This window comes from Mustela lutreola, chromosome 7, assembly GCF_030435805.1.
Source record: "Mustela lutreola isolate mMusLut2 chromosome 7, mMusLut2.pri, whole genome shotgun sequence".
NCBI classification, from domain to species: domain Eukaryota; kingdom Metazoa; phylum Chordata; class Mammalia; order Carnivora; family Mustelidae; genus Mustela; species Mustela lutreola.
In genome coordinates this window covers 86,142,158-86,158,478 of record NC_081296.1, presented here as the reverse complement: position 1 = coordinate 86,158,478, position 16,321 = coordinate 86,142,158, and the positions used below count along the sequence as shown (strand labels likewise).

General features: G+C 39.2%; 1 protein-coding gene across 5 annotated transcripts in view; it reads left to right on the top strand.

The window, feature by feature from the left end:
- Positions 1-15,763, top strand: part of PRKD1 (protein kinase D1) — a 336,833-nt gene extending 321,070 nt beyond the window's left edge. For 4 of the 5 annotated variants that reach the window (XM_059181820.1, XM_059181821.1, XM_059181824.1 and 1 more), the window contains 2 exons: positions 14,147-14,232; positions 15,087-15,763. In XM_059181820.1, the coding sequence (XP_059037803.1) occupies positions 14,147-14,232; positions 15,087-15,305 (305 nt within the window). In that variant the 3' untranslated portion in view covers positions 15,306-15,763. The remainder of the gene's footprint in view (positions 1-14,146; positions 14,233-15,086) is intronic. The other variant, XM_059181822.1, reaches the window with a different exon arrangement.
- Positions 15,764-16,321: the final 558 nt, after the last annotated feature.

Here is a 16,321-nt window from a genome sequence, read left to right as displayed (position 1 = left end):
TTTTTTAAATAAATTCCCAGGATTTAAATATAAGTAAACTATAAAATTCCTAATTCCCAACCTCTTTCTGCACTCACATTTTCTTCATCAGATATTTAATATCAGGACATGTAATTTCTTCCAAATATTAAATGTAGTACAATATACATTGTCATGAGATTGGTAAGAATAGAAAAAGCTTCTTGACCAGTTTCTTCTGTGAAGAATAAAAAAAAAAAACATATAAACTCCAGGAAATACAAAAAGTTGTGTAATAAAGTTATATACAATACAGAAGAAACTAACATAGGTGCCATGATTTTGAGCAATTAAAAGAATATGGGAAAAGAGAATCCTTTTTACACATGAAAATTCTCCTTTGAATGGACAGAGTTTTGCAAATTTGATATTATGGGGTATGGGGGGAGGCATTATAATTTTATAGTTCATCATAGTTACATGTAAATTATTCCACATATTATTTGTTTAAAATTTTAGATCACCTTTAGACCAAGCATGTCAGATGTTATTATACTTATACAAAAGAATGTAGATAATGAAACATCTACAATGCTGAGAAGGAGAACAGAGAAGAGGTGAAGAGAGCTCTAAGAGCCATAGCTTTCACAGAGTTCATGTAAGAGTCTGCCTGGGTGAATGGACCGAGTTATACAAATTTACCTGTATATGATTTAATGTATAATTTAATCTTAAGAGTTAATACTTGTGAATAAATATTCTCTCTATATATTATATACATATTCATAGTATGTGCCAGCCACTGTTCTAAATTACAAACGTGGCCAATACATTAATTTTAGGATAATCTCATTACTTGGCGGAAGGAGAACAATAAGGTCTAGGAAAAAATGAAATGATTCATTGTCCTTAAAGGAAGGGAATCTGTTTTGTTTTGTTTTGTTTCGTTTTTAAGGTGGTTCTCTCTTTTTTTTTAAGATCTTTTAAAATTTATTTGACACAGAGAGACAAAGCGAGAGAGGGAACACAAGCAGGGGGAGTGGGAGAGAGAAGCAAGCTCCCCGCTGAGCAGGGAGCCTAATGCTGGGGCTGGATCCCAGGACTCTGGGATCATGACTTGAAGGCAGACGCTTAACGACTGAGCCACCAGGTGACCACAAGGTGGTTTTTCTCAAACTCTGTGATAAAGGACCAGTTTTATTTTATCTTGATTTCCAAACATATGGACCAGTACTTTGTAAAATAAAATAAATGTGACAGCAGTATCAGATTGCTATAAAAGTTTCCAAAGACTTGGTCTTACTTTCTATACTTATCTCGCCATAGACCAATGAACAGATTGGCAGTGGTTTATGGACCTCCTCTGAGTAGCACTGGTTTAAATCAGAAGAAATTTTTTAAGTAGTTGAAAGAGGTAATCTCTGGAAAATGGGTCTCATAACGTGATGTGAGGTTTTTATTTTTCATTTTGAACTTCTTTTGCTGATTAATTTAGATCTTTTACCAAGTGCTTGTAATACTTTCATTACAAAATAATCTAAGTGGGGTGCCTGGATGCCTCAGTCAGTTCAGCTTCTGCCTCTTAATCTCAGCTTAGGCCTTTCTCTCAGGGTCGTGGGTTCATGTGCTATGTTGGGCTCCATGCCCAGCATGGAGCGTACTTTAAAAATATATAAAAAATTGGGGCACCTGGGTGGCTCAGTGGTTAAATCCTCTGCCTTCGGCTCAGGTCATGATCTCAGGGTCCTGGGATCGAGCCCCACATTGGGCTCTCTGCTCAGCGGGGAGCCTGCTTCCTCCTCTCTCACTCTCTGCCTGCCTCTCTGCCTACTTGTGATCTCTGCCTGTCAAATAAATAAATAAAATCTTAAAAAGAAAAAAAAAAAAATATATATATATATAAAATAAAATGAACAAAAGTGTGTGGGGGGAAAGAAGGCTCTAGAAATAAATGGAGTACAACCTTTTATGTAACTATCATTCTTCCATGCCTGGTCTGAAAATGTCTAAAATTTTAAATATACAAACAATATATGTAATATTTTATATATAAGTCTTATTCACCAAAGAGCCAGGATTATGTTTCCTTTCCCTTAACACCAGCTCTTGCGTTGTGACTGGGCAGATGAAAATGTAACCTTCACTCTAAACCTGTGCCCACACGAAGGAGAATTTTCAACTGTGAAAGTCGTACAAATTCTCTTTTCCTGTATTCTTTCAATTGCTGATAATCGTAACATACATCTTAACATATTCTTTCTTATGTATGACTTTAACAGGCAGCTTTTGTTTTTCCAAGAGTTTTAGAGGAAGAAGGGAAGTGACATAGATAACTGAGTGATATGGGTTGCATAGCTGGTAAAGTGAGATATCATAGTTCTCCAGGGCAAGTCATCATACCAGAATGAGGACAAACCCACAGCAATGGGAAAGCATTTATTAAAGTCAAAAGTACATTTCCATCATTTAATTGAATCGATGTGCTCCATTAGAGACACATGCTGAATCTGGGGAAGGTTAGCAATAGACAGTGAAGATCACCAGAGAAATTACTATTTTTTTTTCTTCTGAGTTTTGATATTCCTTTATGTGCCATCAGGGAGGCATGCAGGCAGTAATCAACACAGAGGCAACCTTGGCAATTGTCTCACGATGAGCCCCCAACCCCCGCAGACAGAGATCATATTCTGTATTCACAGGTGAAGTCTGAAGGAGCACCTACTCTCAAATCACCTGCTGTGTTGTTACTGCTCAGCGTCAGAGTCACATGGTTAGATGGTATTATCAAGAATTAAGAGCTGACAGGAAGCTTTGACATTCCACATATTAAAAGGGGTGGGGGAGGAAAACTCCTTGCATGAATCCTGTAGCTTGTCTTCAGTTCAAAATGATCAAATAATGACAATGCCCCAGTGACATAGGTTTTTTCCACCTGTATACTCAAATAGCCTCAGTGTTAGTATTTCTGCCTCCTCCTTGCCCTGATAAACATAGCTGTAATTTATTCTTCCAGCAGGTCTCAATCCTAGGGTGACATTTATACATAAAGTAGAATACATGGCATCTCGAATCATGGAATGGCTATCATAATATACCACTACATTTATCAAAGCATCTCAATTTTACTTTAAAAGCAATTTTTAACCATTCAGTGTGGTTAATTCAAATAAAATTGGTCACAAGTGTGTTTTTCCCTCAGAAATTGAAGATGAAAAATACAGCCAGTACAAACACAAAGCAAAGCTAAATAAAAGCCTAGCACCAAGAATACCACATGGTATGTTTTCAAAATCCAACAGTGTTCCAGAACGCTAAACACTTAAGTTGGAAGTAGCACTTTGCCATGAAAAGGAACCAGCTGTAGGTCCCTCTTGCACTACATATTGTTCAAAACAAAAAATAACCCCATTGAAAATAAGCCTTGGGTAGATGAGACCCAGAAATCCAAATGTATAAGAAACAAAAGAAAGACAATTGTCATTTTAATAATTAAACTCTGTTTGTAACAGTTTATGAGGCTTGCAGATCCGGCAAGCCTGCTGAATATTAATGAATAGATTGATTTGTCAACATATTAGCACCACTGTCAGACATAACAGCATGGAGGAGATGTGAGGGGACTAGCCAGTGAACTGCTTTAAAATGCTTGACTGAGTGCCAGGAAATTCTATCACGATTGGTAAACTAAAGTGAATAATGTGGGTTTGAACTTCCGCTGGAGTTTAATAATCCCCACTTGAAATTCTGGAGTTACTTATATTTCCTTTTTTTTTAAGTCATGCAATTCATTCAATAATAAGGAACTTTAAGATTATGAACCAAAGGCATAGAGTAATTTTTTAAAAATCTGATAGAGTGAATTCTGTATTATGTATGTGTGTGTATGTATACATGCATTTCAAAATCTAAATGAGATAATATATGTAAAGATGTACCTCCTGGAAAGGAATCATTGATTTTGATAGTAAGTAAGATAAAACTAATAGAATTTTCTCTAAAATACGGTAATTTGTGGAGAGAAACTGCTGAGAGGTTTTAGCAAGAATATTGGCATTAAAAAAAAAAAAAGAATATTGACATAGGTGCTCAAAAGTTGGTTGTTTATTTGTCCCCCAAATTAAAGTGTTTCCTGTATATCTCAATTATAAAATTAAAATTTCACTTATGAATGTATATCATAGTTGAGTTGAAATATGACATCTGAAATGTCAGGGCAGAGGAGCAGTGAAGTTTAAAGCACTCTGTGAGTTTGCTTTCTTCTATAATGAACACAGAATACTCCAAAGTACAGCATCTTAAAAATCTTACTTAACCCCTATACTGCTCTATAGTTCCAAAATATCCAGAACATTCTTAAATTGCTTCAGTGAGAGAAAATGCAAAGTTCCATGAGGAGCCCTGTTTCTTCTGAATTTGACCCTTGCACAATCAGCTAAAATATCTCAGTGTTTATATCCACTGTTAGAGTAAGCCGGCTTCTTTTTCCAAATAGAGGCTCGTATCAGAGGTTTGGAAGCAGCTGTCATGCAACCCCTGAGCTCCACTCCCCTCCTCTTTTCTCTTCTCTTGGGCAGTCAGCTTTTCCTTCAGTCTCTTGTCCAACCTGGTCCAAACACTCTCATCTTTGTCTATGTTCTTTTGAAATCGCCCCAAAACTGTTCACAATCAAGGTTCCGTGAGTCTAGCTAAGTGTAAAGTGAAGCCGCCTCTTCCTCATGATGAAGAATGCATTTCTTTGAGTGTGGCATAAAATCACAGTTGAGCTGGGAACAAATGATGAGTTTACTGTGGATTTAGAATCCTGAATTCTTTCTCACGGATGTTGTTGATAAGCCAGGTTTCCCGAGTCTATGCTTCGACCTTTCCTTGGCGGGTAGGAAAGTGGGACCCAAAAGGAGGACTTCATCCTAAAAAGAGGACTTCGTTTCATTCGTCCCTGTTAAATGTCATCTTACTAAAGGGCCCATAACTCCAGATACAGTTACTTTGGAACTTATTTGTGTAATCCAATTCATTTGCTCTTCTTGTTGGCATCCTCGGAATCCTAAAACCCTCTGTGTCTTCCCTGCAGAATACTGAACCAGATGGGGCTGAGGACAGATAGCTTTCTTTGTGTTTAAAGACCTCTCTCTATGTTTATGCCCATCCATTCAGGGGCCCTTCGGGCGATATGAAACCAACTATTAACTACTGTCAGTGTTCTCATACCTCTAGTTTTTTGCTACTCAAAATGTGGTCTCAGGCTCTTCCTGGGATCTACTAAAAGAGAGACTCTTGGGTCTTACCCCACATCTACCAAATCAGAATTCTCAGTGCAGGATCCCTGGATTATTCATAGGCAGGTTTGTAACACGCTTCTGAGAAGCACGGTTTGGCAGTCGTTCTCAATGCTAGCTGCACATACTAGCAAACACTTGAGGTGTTTCTAAAAATACTGATACCTGGAAGCCCCTCCCTAAAGATTTTCACTTGAACCTGCAGCTTGGGTATTAGCATTTTTTGAAAACCAAAAATGCAGAAACCTCTCCAAAGGATTTTAATGTGCAAAATGGAAAACAAAAAAAAAAAAGAAAAAGTCCACCCGGACATCATTAGGATCATATACGTGTATTTCAATTTCTACCTTAAATTTTGAATCTGTTTGGCATCCATTTCGGGGCTGCTGTATGCTGTGTTTGAACAATTCATGATTTCCAAGATTGTGTTTCTAGTTTTCACAAGGAAATGAAATTGAACATAAAGCAAAGGCATAACCGTTGGTAGAGTAACCTTCTACAGAGGAAAGAACTGGAAAAGGAAAGATACCGACTTGAGTCGGGAAGGGTCCTGTGCTTCATTGGACTGTGGTCATTGACTTCAGACGGAGTCAGAGGAGGATTTCCAGTGGCCTTGTTTGCGGCCTGCAGCCTCTAGTTTCAGCCCAGGAGGAGCGGCCCAGTTAGTGTTGCCGGGCAACAGCTTGCTGGGTTGAGAGCTGGAATGTGAAGGGTTGCAAAACGATTTTTAAAATAAACACACAACTTACCATCAGCATGAAGCAAACCAAGAGAAGTACTGAGCACTATATTGTGACAGGCAGGGAGGCGGAATCGAAAGGGAAAAATGAAAAAAGAAGGCAAGGAGCTCGGTGGTCGATGGATGATGGCCCCATCACCAGAATAATAGTTCTGATCTGGTTTCCCATTTGAAAATTTGTACCTGACTAATTGTGGGTGGACAGAAGACAGTATGGGAAAAATGTTGAAAAGGTACTATTTCTGGAGAAAAGAGGTCAGCCCATGGGATTCACAGGTAATTTCACTACTGTTAAATCAACATTGCAAAATAACATGATCTCTATTGCCGGTATTCTCAGCATTTTTCTGAATTTCTGCTAGGAGTCCCCAATACTGTGGTCGATTACATTTTATTGAGTTGTGAGTCTTTCCATCCAGGGCTATGTTTAGCCAAAATAATACGAACCATATGCACACAATGTGGATATTAAAACTTAGAGCTGAGAAAATGGCCATTTAAATTTCTAATTAATGTATTCAATCTACCAGATGCCGTTTAGTGAGCATTTTTCTAATGCACTGAATGATGCATTTTATTTTAAATATTTATGAAACTTATGTGCAAAAATCAGTACATAATCTGTGTGACCTTAAAGGAGTTAAAATCTAGTGGGAAAGATGGGGGGAGGACAGGCATATACTGAGATAATACAAGATGGGAAATGGGAAGTGACTGAGAGTTTTGATCCATGGGACCTAATATATATCCAAATATGGCCAGTTCTATTCATTTGGTAGGATTTTCTCCAGGTTTTGGACATCCTTCAATTTAGCCATCGTAACGGCATATGCAAATGTGCTAGCTATATAGAGAGAACCTATTTTTTTTTAAAGAGAGGAAGAAAGTTCAGGGGAGGGGTATGCAGAGGGAGAGGGAGAGAGAGAATCTTAAGCAGGTTCCACACACAGCACGGAGCCCAATCTGGGGCTCATCTCACAGCCCCGAGATGATGACCTGAGCTGAAATCCAGAGTCCTACCCTCCTACACTCAACCGACTGACCCAGCCAGGCCCCCACAGAGAATCTGTTCTGTCCATACACTTGGCACTTGCTTGTAATAACAAAATGACTGCCATATAGTCTCTGCAGTTTCAGAGGTAATTCTGAATTTTGCTGCCAGAAGAAAATGGAATCTATACAATTAACACTGCGATGGAACATTTCTTTCCATCTTAAAACACAAAGCCCTTCAGCACCTGCATATACCATTTAGTTTTGGTTCTGTTCCGATATACTTGTACACCTGGCACACAGGCTACCCAGAACTTTAGCTCTCCTAACATCTGCTGAAAGTTCCATTCCAGCAAAAGAGAACGTCTGATTAAATTTTCTCTGCACTTTCCTGACATTTTAGTCTTTCAGCTGATGGGGCAATGAGAGAAATTGCTGTACAGGAAGTTAGGGGGGAAATAACCATGTTAGCCAAGAATTTATTGTAGCAAAAAAGAAACCTCAGGCTTCAAAAAACAGATTTTCTTTTCTCTTATTTTCTGACTTATAGGAAACACTAGTGTGAATCCATGGCTAGAGATGTTTTAGAAGGCACAAAGACCTTTTGCTCATGAAGGATAAAGTATTCTTTTAAAAATGAAACCTGAACCATACAATCGCCTAAAATTTTCCAGTAAACAAAGAAAAAGGAAAGACTTTTCCCACATGGCCTCTGTTGTGGGATCCCAGGCACGAAGGTTAAGAAAGAATTCTTGAATTTTTTTACGGTGCAACTTCATAAGGTTATTTGAGTAGCCCAGGACAGGACCCATGAGCAGACAGGAGCTGCACTTCTGCTGATTGAAGCTGATGGTTATATGCCTAGTGCTCAAGGGGGAAGGTGTGGGGAGTATTACATCATAAATGTCCTCTTCGAATTTCTACCCATAAAACTGTTTTCATAAGATTTCTTTGGTGCTTATCATTCAGTTCAGTATTAGCTATCGGTGAGATAGACAGGCAGTCATGAGACCCTTTAAGACTGGAGCAACCAGGGGCGCCTGGGTGGCCCCGTCGTCAAGTGTCTGCCTTCGGCTCAGGCTGGGATGGCACCCCTGCATCGGGCTCCCTGCTCGGTGGGAAGCTTGCTTCTCTCTCTCTCCCACTCCCCCGGCTTGTATTCTCTCTCTCACTGTGTCTCTCTCTGTCGAATAAATAAATAATAATAATAAATAAATAATAGATTTAAAAAAAAAAAAAAGAATGGTAGCACCCAGCATGTATTTGATCTTTACTGAAACTCTGCAGGCTATCGGCAGCCTTCTGGGCTAAAGGTGAATATTTTTCTGCTTCTCTTCCTCATAACCTTGATGGGGCTGTCCAAGGTGTTTAGAGAGCTTGGATTTAAGACAGTTAATTAATGACAAGGAAGGGATTGAGTTTAAGGAAGAGAAAGAGAAAGGCTAACTCCCAGAATAAATGGGCAGGAAAATCAGAAAAGCAATCCTACCAGTCTCTGAAAAAGTTATCATATTTACTGCAAAGAGAAGGAGAAATCAGCCAGTGCCCATTTTTCTCCTGTTTTCTTCAGGGAGGCATGGGGAGTCTTCAAACTGAGAGAGTAAAGGGGGGAGAATGTGGAACAAAAAAAATATATATATAATGCCAGGGAATAGAGAGTTCCTGCATAGCTTTGGCCCCAGCCAGTGTCAGCTGTTAAATGGCATCTGCTGATTGCCCAGAACTGTGGAGACCAGCACTGTGTTGCAATAAACGTCAACTCTTGAAAGGCAGGTACTTGGATATATCCTTTTTGCTCTATCTAGGGAAGGAAGTGTAAGATATCAAGATTTTCTGAGACATTGTCTCCTTCTCCAATATCCCTTTCCCATGGGACTACAGAGACCCCTAACCCAGCTGCATATCCTCATGGGTTCTGGGGAACCTGGAGTTTCTGCCTCTTCTCTTCCCCCTTGGGCACTGGCATCCTGCTCTGCTGCAGTGCCAGCATGTACCTCCCTTCTGACTTCCCATTCTACGTCAGTCCTCTTTACTCCTGTTTCCCACAGCTGGACCCAGTCTGTGCTTCTGGTCACCATTGCTTAGTTTTGAGAGTACTTCACAGAACGGCCCAGTTTTGCATCTATCTCTCCCATTTTCTCTCCCTCCCCCTCCTCCCCTGCATTCCCTCTAAATCAGATTGCTGCACCTAGATTTAAGTTTGGGAACTGGAGTTGAGACCCCCATCTGGACTTTTCTTCTGATTGCTGGCTCTCTTTTGGGACTGCTGGGACTATGCCCATTTTACTAGTCTTTTTGCTGGCTTCCTCTTCCCTTAGCTTGGATCCTCTGCACTCTTAAATTATACCTAGCAGCTTCTGCTGGGAGTTAGCACCTGGGGGTGTGGGGTGGGGGGTGGGGCAGGGGGTGGTTGTATCACAAGAAGGAGGACACTCAGTGGCAGCTATAAATATGATAGATGTTAATGACTGCATGTTAAAGAAGCTCACAGTGATGCTCTTAGAACCATTGTGAGTGATTTTTAATAAATCATGGATAAAATGAGAGAGATGCTAGAATACTTCAGACAGGCCTGAGTTTTCTGAATTTCTGAAAGGGGGAAAGAATAAATTCTAAAGTCATTCAACAAGAAGCTTAACATTTATCCTTGACAAAATCCTAGACTGGGGGCGCCTGGGTGGCTCAGTGGGTTAAGCCGCTGCCTTCAGCTCAGGTCATGATCTCAGGGTCCTGGGATCGAGCCCCGCATCGGGCTCTCTGCTCAGCGGGGAGCCTGCTTCCTCCTCTCTCTGTGCCTGCCTCTCTGCCTGCTTGTCATCTCTCTCTGTCAAATAAATAAATAAAATCTTTAAAAAAAAAATACCAACTGCATTTAAAAAAAAAAAAAAAAAAAAAAAAATCCTAGACTGAATGATTGAGTAGATAGTGTGCAGACATTTAGAAAAGAAATCCTGGCCCTTAGAAGGAGATGACTAAAAGTCAGTATTAGTCAATATTAGTTTACTTAAAATTTTTTCTGGAGTAATTGAATTTTCCTTTAAAATAAGAATGGTAGAATGAGTACTACTAAGGACTAATGTGCCTTCAGTATAATAAAACGTTTGGAAAAAATCTCCCATCTATCTTCCATCTTTAGAAAAGATGATAAAGTAGGGACTGGATGGCAGTACTCCTGGGAGGCAGTTGTCTTTTTTCGTCAGCCTTGCTCAGAGAATAACCAGTAGGCATGGAGGTTGGGGTTGTGATCTAGGATAGAGTCATCCAGCCTCATATTAAAGCATTTTCCTTACCAAAAAAAAAAAAAAGAAAAGTTTCTTAAAGTCTAATACATAGCAGATAGACTCATTCAGTTGGAAGTGGTAGGTAATTAGGATGTTTAGCCTTTATGGTAGGAGGGGCTCATATCACATTCAGAATAGTCTTTGAACACCAAAATGTTGAGTTAAACTCACAGAAGAACATGAGAACATAAAAGTATAGTAGAAACATAATTAAGAAGAATTTAATGTTAATAATTAGAAAAAATGTTAAACTTAATTGTTTTTAAATTAATTATTTTATTAACATATAATGTATTATTTGCCCCAGGGGTCCAGGTCTGTTAATCACCAGTTTTACACACTTCACTCATCATAGCACACATCCTCCCAAAAGTCCATAACCCCACCACCCTCTCCCGACCCCCCTCCCCCGAGCAACCCTCAGTTTGTTTTGTGAGATTGAGTCTCCCTCCCAGTTCCCTCTTGTTTCATTTTTTTCCTTCCTTACCCCCCAAACCCCCTACCTTGCCTCTCAAATTCCTTATATCAAGGAGATCATATGATAATTGTCTTAATTAAGTTTTAACATTCAATCAGTTAATAATAATGAGTTACTAGTATGATCTAGTTACTATATGCCATAGTCTCTAAGAGCAAGGGCTTTGGAGCCAGACCCCTGGATTTCAGCCTCAGTCCAGGAGCTATCTGACTTAGGCCAAGTTACATGACCTTTTCCTTTTATATAAAGTGGCAGTGAAAATAATAAAAACTACTTTCATAGGATTGTTATCAGGACTATCTAAGAATATGAATGTGAACTTTAAAAACCCTCAATTCTATGCTACCTGAATAATATCTATGTGTACAAATAAGTCAGTTAATTATGAGGAAGCTTCTGTCAACAATGAATAGGAACACTAAGAAAAGCTAGTGAAAGTCAAAATAAGGGTGCCGGGGAAGACTGAGGAATGTGCAGGAGCAGCTGAAGGAACGCTTGGTGGAAGCTGAAGCAAAGGGGAATTGCTGGCCCTACAGCTTGAAGAACTGTCATATAGAATAGAGCCAAGTTCGTGTGGTTTAGTTATAAAAAGACAGTTTGTGGCACAGTATAGGAGAAACAAATTCTTGTCACTGGTATCATGTAACTCATTGACATAGGAAATAGTTTGGACCATGGGAGACAGTTTCATACCATCTCCGGTGTGTCTGCACTCGCGCTCACATTTTGCCTTTGCAACTAGATTGGGAGCTTTTTAGGGTTAGAGCTTTATCATTAACGCTTTTGTCCCCTAAGTCGTTGCCAAGAGTCATTCCTTAGGGAAGATTTGGTGAATGAACAGATGAATGAATGGTTGACACCTGTGAGGAACATAGCCAATAAAGAGAACATTGTGAAAACAAAACAAAACTTTAGAATTTCTTTTAGGCACTTTGGATGGTACAGTTAATGGTGGATTGTATGACATGATGGATGTTTTAAGAGCTCCAGAAACAGGGACAAGTAGAATGGAGCTCTCAATCATGAACGATGGACCTATTTTCTGAATAATACCACATGCCCAAAGTTAATTATCCTGGTTTTTTTCCTACCAAAACCCACAAAATATGTTTATAAACATACAAACACACACACCTATTTTTATCCGCACATGTATCCCTTCTAATTCACTCCTTATATCCTCAACCATTTTCTCTTGGCGGTACTTGCCATTATTTTGCTGTGTTTATTCACATCGCCCGGGTACTGCGGCTGTAGTCAGACTTGTGATTGTGTGCTTCATTCAGCAGAAAAATTTTTCCATCTCCACATATTCCATTCCCTTCAGACGCTTACAGTTTCTCCTCTGGCAGTCCTTCCCTTCCCATTAGGCAGTGTGATTCACCGTTGGGGTGCATTTGGGCACAAACCAGACCTTTTGTTGAGTTACTGTACTCCTACCTTCCTAATTATAGAATTCAAAGCAGAATGAGTGAATTAATAACATGTATTTATTGCCTGCAGGGTCCGGGGAAGCGTAATGCCGTGGCGCACTTACAGTAGCACATAAGCTCTCCCGTCTCCCCTCATCCTCCATTTTGCTCTGTGACTTCACAGCAGCAAGAATGGAAGGTGCACTTTACTCACCAGTGAGTAAATCATGTGAATGGCTGTTTTAAAGCACATGCCCAATTCACAGTTCACTGAGAGAACTGTACTTTCAAAAGCTCTCTGGGAACACATGCATGGAATTTGAAATTATACTAAGTACCGTGTTTCCTGAGGTACCCTAACTAGACGGCATTGAAATGTGTGCTGTTGCATTTACTTTCCCCAGTCAAAGAATTCTGAGGTGTTTGATTCTCTAGCCGTTCAAGCATGCAGACAAATATTTGGAGTATTAGTATCAGAGAGAAGAACTCTGGGTTGCCAAAAGACTCTAGAAATAATTTCTCTTTGCCTGATAATGAGAAGGATTCTGATTCATTCTGTCTGAAGCAGTCTGTACTAGTTGCCTCTGGACCCCTCTGATCACCTGTATTTCAGATCCATACAGGCTGACGTGGACCATACTATAGAGTCAAAGGCGCTTGGTTGTTGGAGAAGTTGGGAAATGGATTGACATTTTTTAAAATATCAGCTTGATTAAGATTTAGAGGGGAAAGATACATCTTTCAGGAAACTTAATGACCAGGGTAGGTTAGGGGTAGAAATTAACTCTGGTGAAATGTGAATGCTTCCATTGGTTTGGCAGATTTCACTAAGCTCTTTTTTGAGAAGATGCTAAGATGAAGGAAATACGGAAAGTTATTACAAGAATAAGTAAGTGTAATAGTGAATTTAATAAGTGAACTATTAATAATCTAGGCCAAAAATATAATTTTTACAAAGGTGTCATGTCACATGATGCTATGGGTATCTCAGGTGATCTGTAGACTAAATAACTAGTCTACACAATATATACAGATAGCACCCACTTTTTTGGGGTGCCTGGGTGGCTCAGTGGGTTAAACCTCTGCCTTCAGCTCAGGTCATGATCTCAGGGTCCTGGGATCGAGCCCCACATCGGGCTCTCTGCTCAACAGAGTGCCTACTTCCTCCTCTCTATCTCTCTCTCTGCCTGCCTCTCTGCCTACTTGTGATCTCTGTCAAATAAATAAATAAAATCTTTAAAAAAAAAAAAAAGGAAGAATCACTTTTTCCCTCCTAAATTACACTCCGTAGGAGTCCCAATCAAAGTCAGAGCACTAAGCTGGGTAGACTGGTTCTAACCTCATTGAATAATTCCTATTAGAGAAGTTTCTTTCCTAACTTCCTCTAGAAAACAGTGAAGTCTAATATAATTCCAATTCATTGGGTATTTTAAAAAGCAAAGTGAAAGAAACCAGAGGGTTTTCCTATTGGGCCATTGGTTTTTAAGCTCTGAGTTTATGCTGAATCTTGGCCCCTGTTGTGTTTTATTTTATTCCTTTTAAATTTGATATCTAACTGTCTGTCATTTGATTCAAGACAATGAAGCCTACTATGTGTATTTAAACTTTAAGCACATTTTGTAACAAAATTAGTAAATGCTTTCTCTTGTTCTCTTTCTCAGTTGTATCCTACAGTTAGTATAAAAAATAGTTAAATGATGCACATTTAAACCAAACTCCTGCTTTAGAAAAATGTATTAAAGACCAGACCAAGAGAAATTCACATCATATTCACAAAAGATTCAGACTTCCTCCTCCGAAATTATTTTCATTTTCATTTTTTAACATCCGAAATAAAATGAAGGCCAAGGTTTTAGAATTCTCAAGAATTATTTTTTCGGGTTCTAGTGCCTGTTATCACTATACTGCATTTAACAGTGTGAAATAGCAGATGTGAAATAAACTGTAAATGAATTGTGCAAATGTTCCAGATTTGTCATGTTTTTATCAATAATTGAAATTTTTTTCAGCCATTGATCTTATCAATAACTTGCTGCAAGTAAAAATGAGAAAGCGCTATAGTGTGGATAAGACCTTGAGTCACCCTTGGCTACAGGTAAACATTAATCACTGGATATTTTCCCAATCAGATGGACTTATAAATATTTACGAGATCTTGGTATTATTTGTAAAAAATCTTTTGTTACATTCTTAAAAGTGTTAGTCTTATATCAATTTGTTTGCCAAAATGCATGCAACTTCTTAGGACTTAATAACAGTTTAGTGTTTCTAAATCTCTCTCTCTCTCTCTACCCATGACTATTTGACAGGGGAGAAATATACCACATTACACACTCATATATGTGCATTTATACATGCACCAAGAATAAAAACAGAAAAACAAAACAAAACAAAAAAAAATCTAAGGGTCATTATAAAACTCCAAGGACCAGATTTCAAGAGCATCTGTATGTGTAATCCTGATAAATGTCCAAGCAGATGCCCATCTGGTCAAGCACTGTGCTGATTTGGAGGCTATATTTTTAAGTCCTGGGCTAATATTTGTGGAACAAATGCGTGACAAATATCAAGTATATGCATGTATTTGGCTCCTCTTATATATTTATTTTCACATTAAACATTAGAGAAATGATACTATGCAATACTGAAGGATTATTTGTAGCATTAAATTTCAAAGGAATGTCAGTATTCCTGATTGTTTGACTGCAAGCATTAATTGCCCACTCTTTTATGCATGAATCCATGATATCGTATATACAGTCTGCATTTGCAGAGTTTAGGTAAATAGGAAGGCTTTGGTGCTGATGTTGCCCCCTCAGGGTGCCTGAGGAAAGACACAGCACGGATAGAGTGGAAAGGAAAAGGTTGTAGGGAACTGACAAGACATGAAACCGTGTTTTAATGAGTTGTAATCATCTCTATGGTAATATTTTGGAATTTCCTCCTCAGGATTATCAGACCTGGTTAGATTTACGAGAGCTAGAGTGCAAAATCGGGGAACGCTACATCACCCACGAAAGCGACGACCTGCGGTGGGAGCAGTACGCAGGCGAGCAGGGGCTACAGTACCCTGCTCACCTGATCAATCCAAGTGCTAGCCACAGTGACAATCCCGAAAATGAAGAAACAGAGATGAAAGCCCTCAGTGAGCGTGTCAGCATCCTCTGAGTTCCATCCCCTATAATCTGTCAAAACACTGTGGAATTAATAAATACATACGGTCAGGTTTAACATTTGCCTTGCAGAACTGCCATTATTTTCTGTCAGATGAGAACAAAGCTGTTAAACTGTTAGCACTGTTGATGTATCTGAGTTGCCAAGACAAATCAACAGAAGCATTTGTATTTTGTGTGACCAACTGTGTTGTATTAACAAAAGTTCCCTGAAACACTAAACTTGTTATTGTGAATGATTCATGTTGTATTTAATACATTAAACCTGTCTCCACTGTGCCTTTGCAAATCGGTGTTTTTCTTCTTGGAGCCTCAAATTGGTAAGAGTCTATGGAACCTGTCCATGAACTAGTTCTGTTCTGTGTGTCCCGTTAGCATTGTCATTATAAGGAAACTCTTGAAGAGTAGATTATTACCAGTTCTATGAACAACTCCAAAACTCATGTGGGGGGGGGGGGGAAGAAGAAGAAGAATGGGGAATGGGAGATGGATCTACAATGCTCGACAAAAGTGCACAGAAGAGTTTACTGTATAGTTTCCAATCCTTTGCCTGCCTGGTGTGCCTCAGTTTGTTTAAACTCAAATAAATGGACCTAGGTGCACCTACTACTCATAAGCCTAAATGCCTTAGAAATGTAAACTGCCGTATGTTACAGATACTTCCCCCTTTCTTACAATACCCTGTGTACTATGGAAAATCAGCAGCTAAGCAACCTTTTGCCTTTGTGTATTTTTCAATAATAACAAATAAATATTCTTGTCAAAGCATGTGTCCACCTGACTGGATCATTTTCATCTGCTTTCAGGCCGTCTGGGAGCCGAGGTATCTACTCAAAAAACAGAGAAACTCTCATGGTTTAGAATTTAGCTTTAACTACTCTGAAGCCTTAACGTATGTTTCAAAGCGTAATGAAGATTGCTGTCTTGCGTGTCATCTAGTTTCCAGTAGAAAAAAGAGCTCTCCAAGCGAAAAACAACCATAGCCAAACAGGAGACCTGGGGGCATCAATG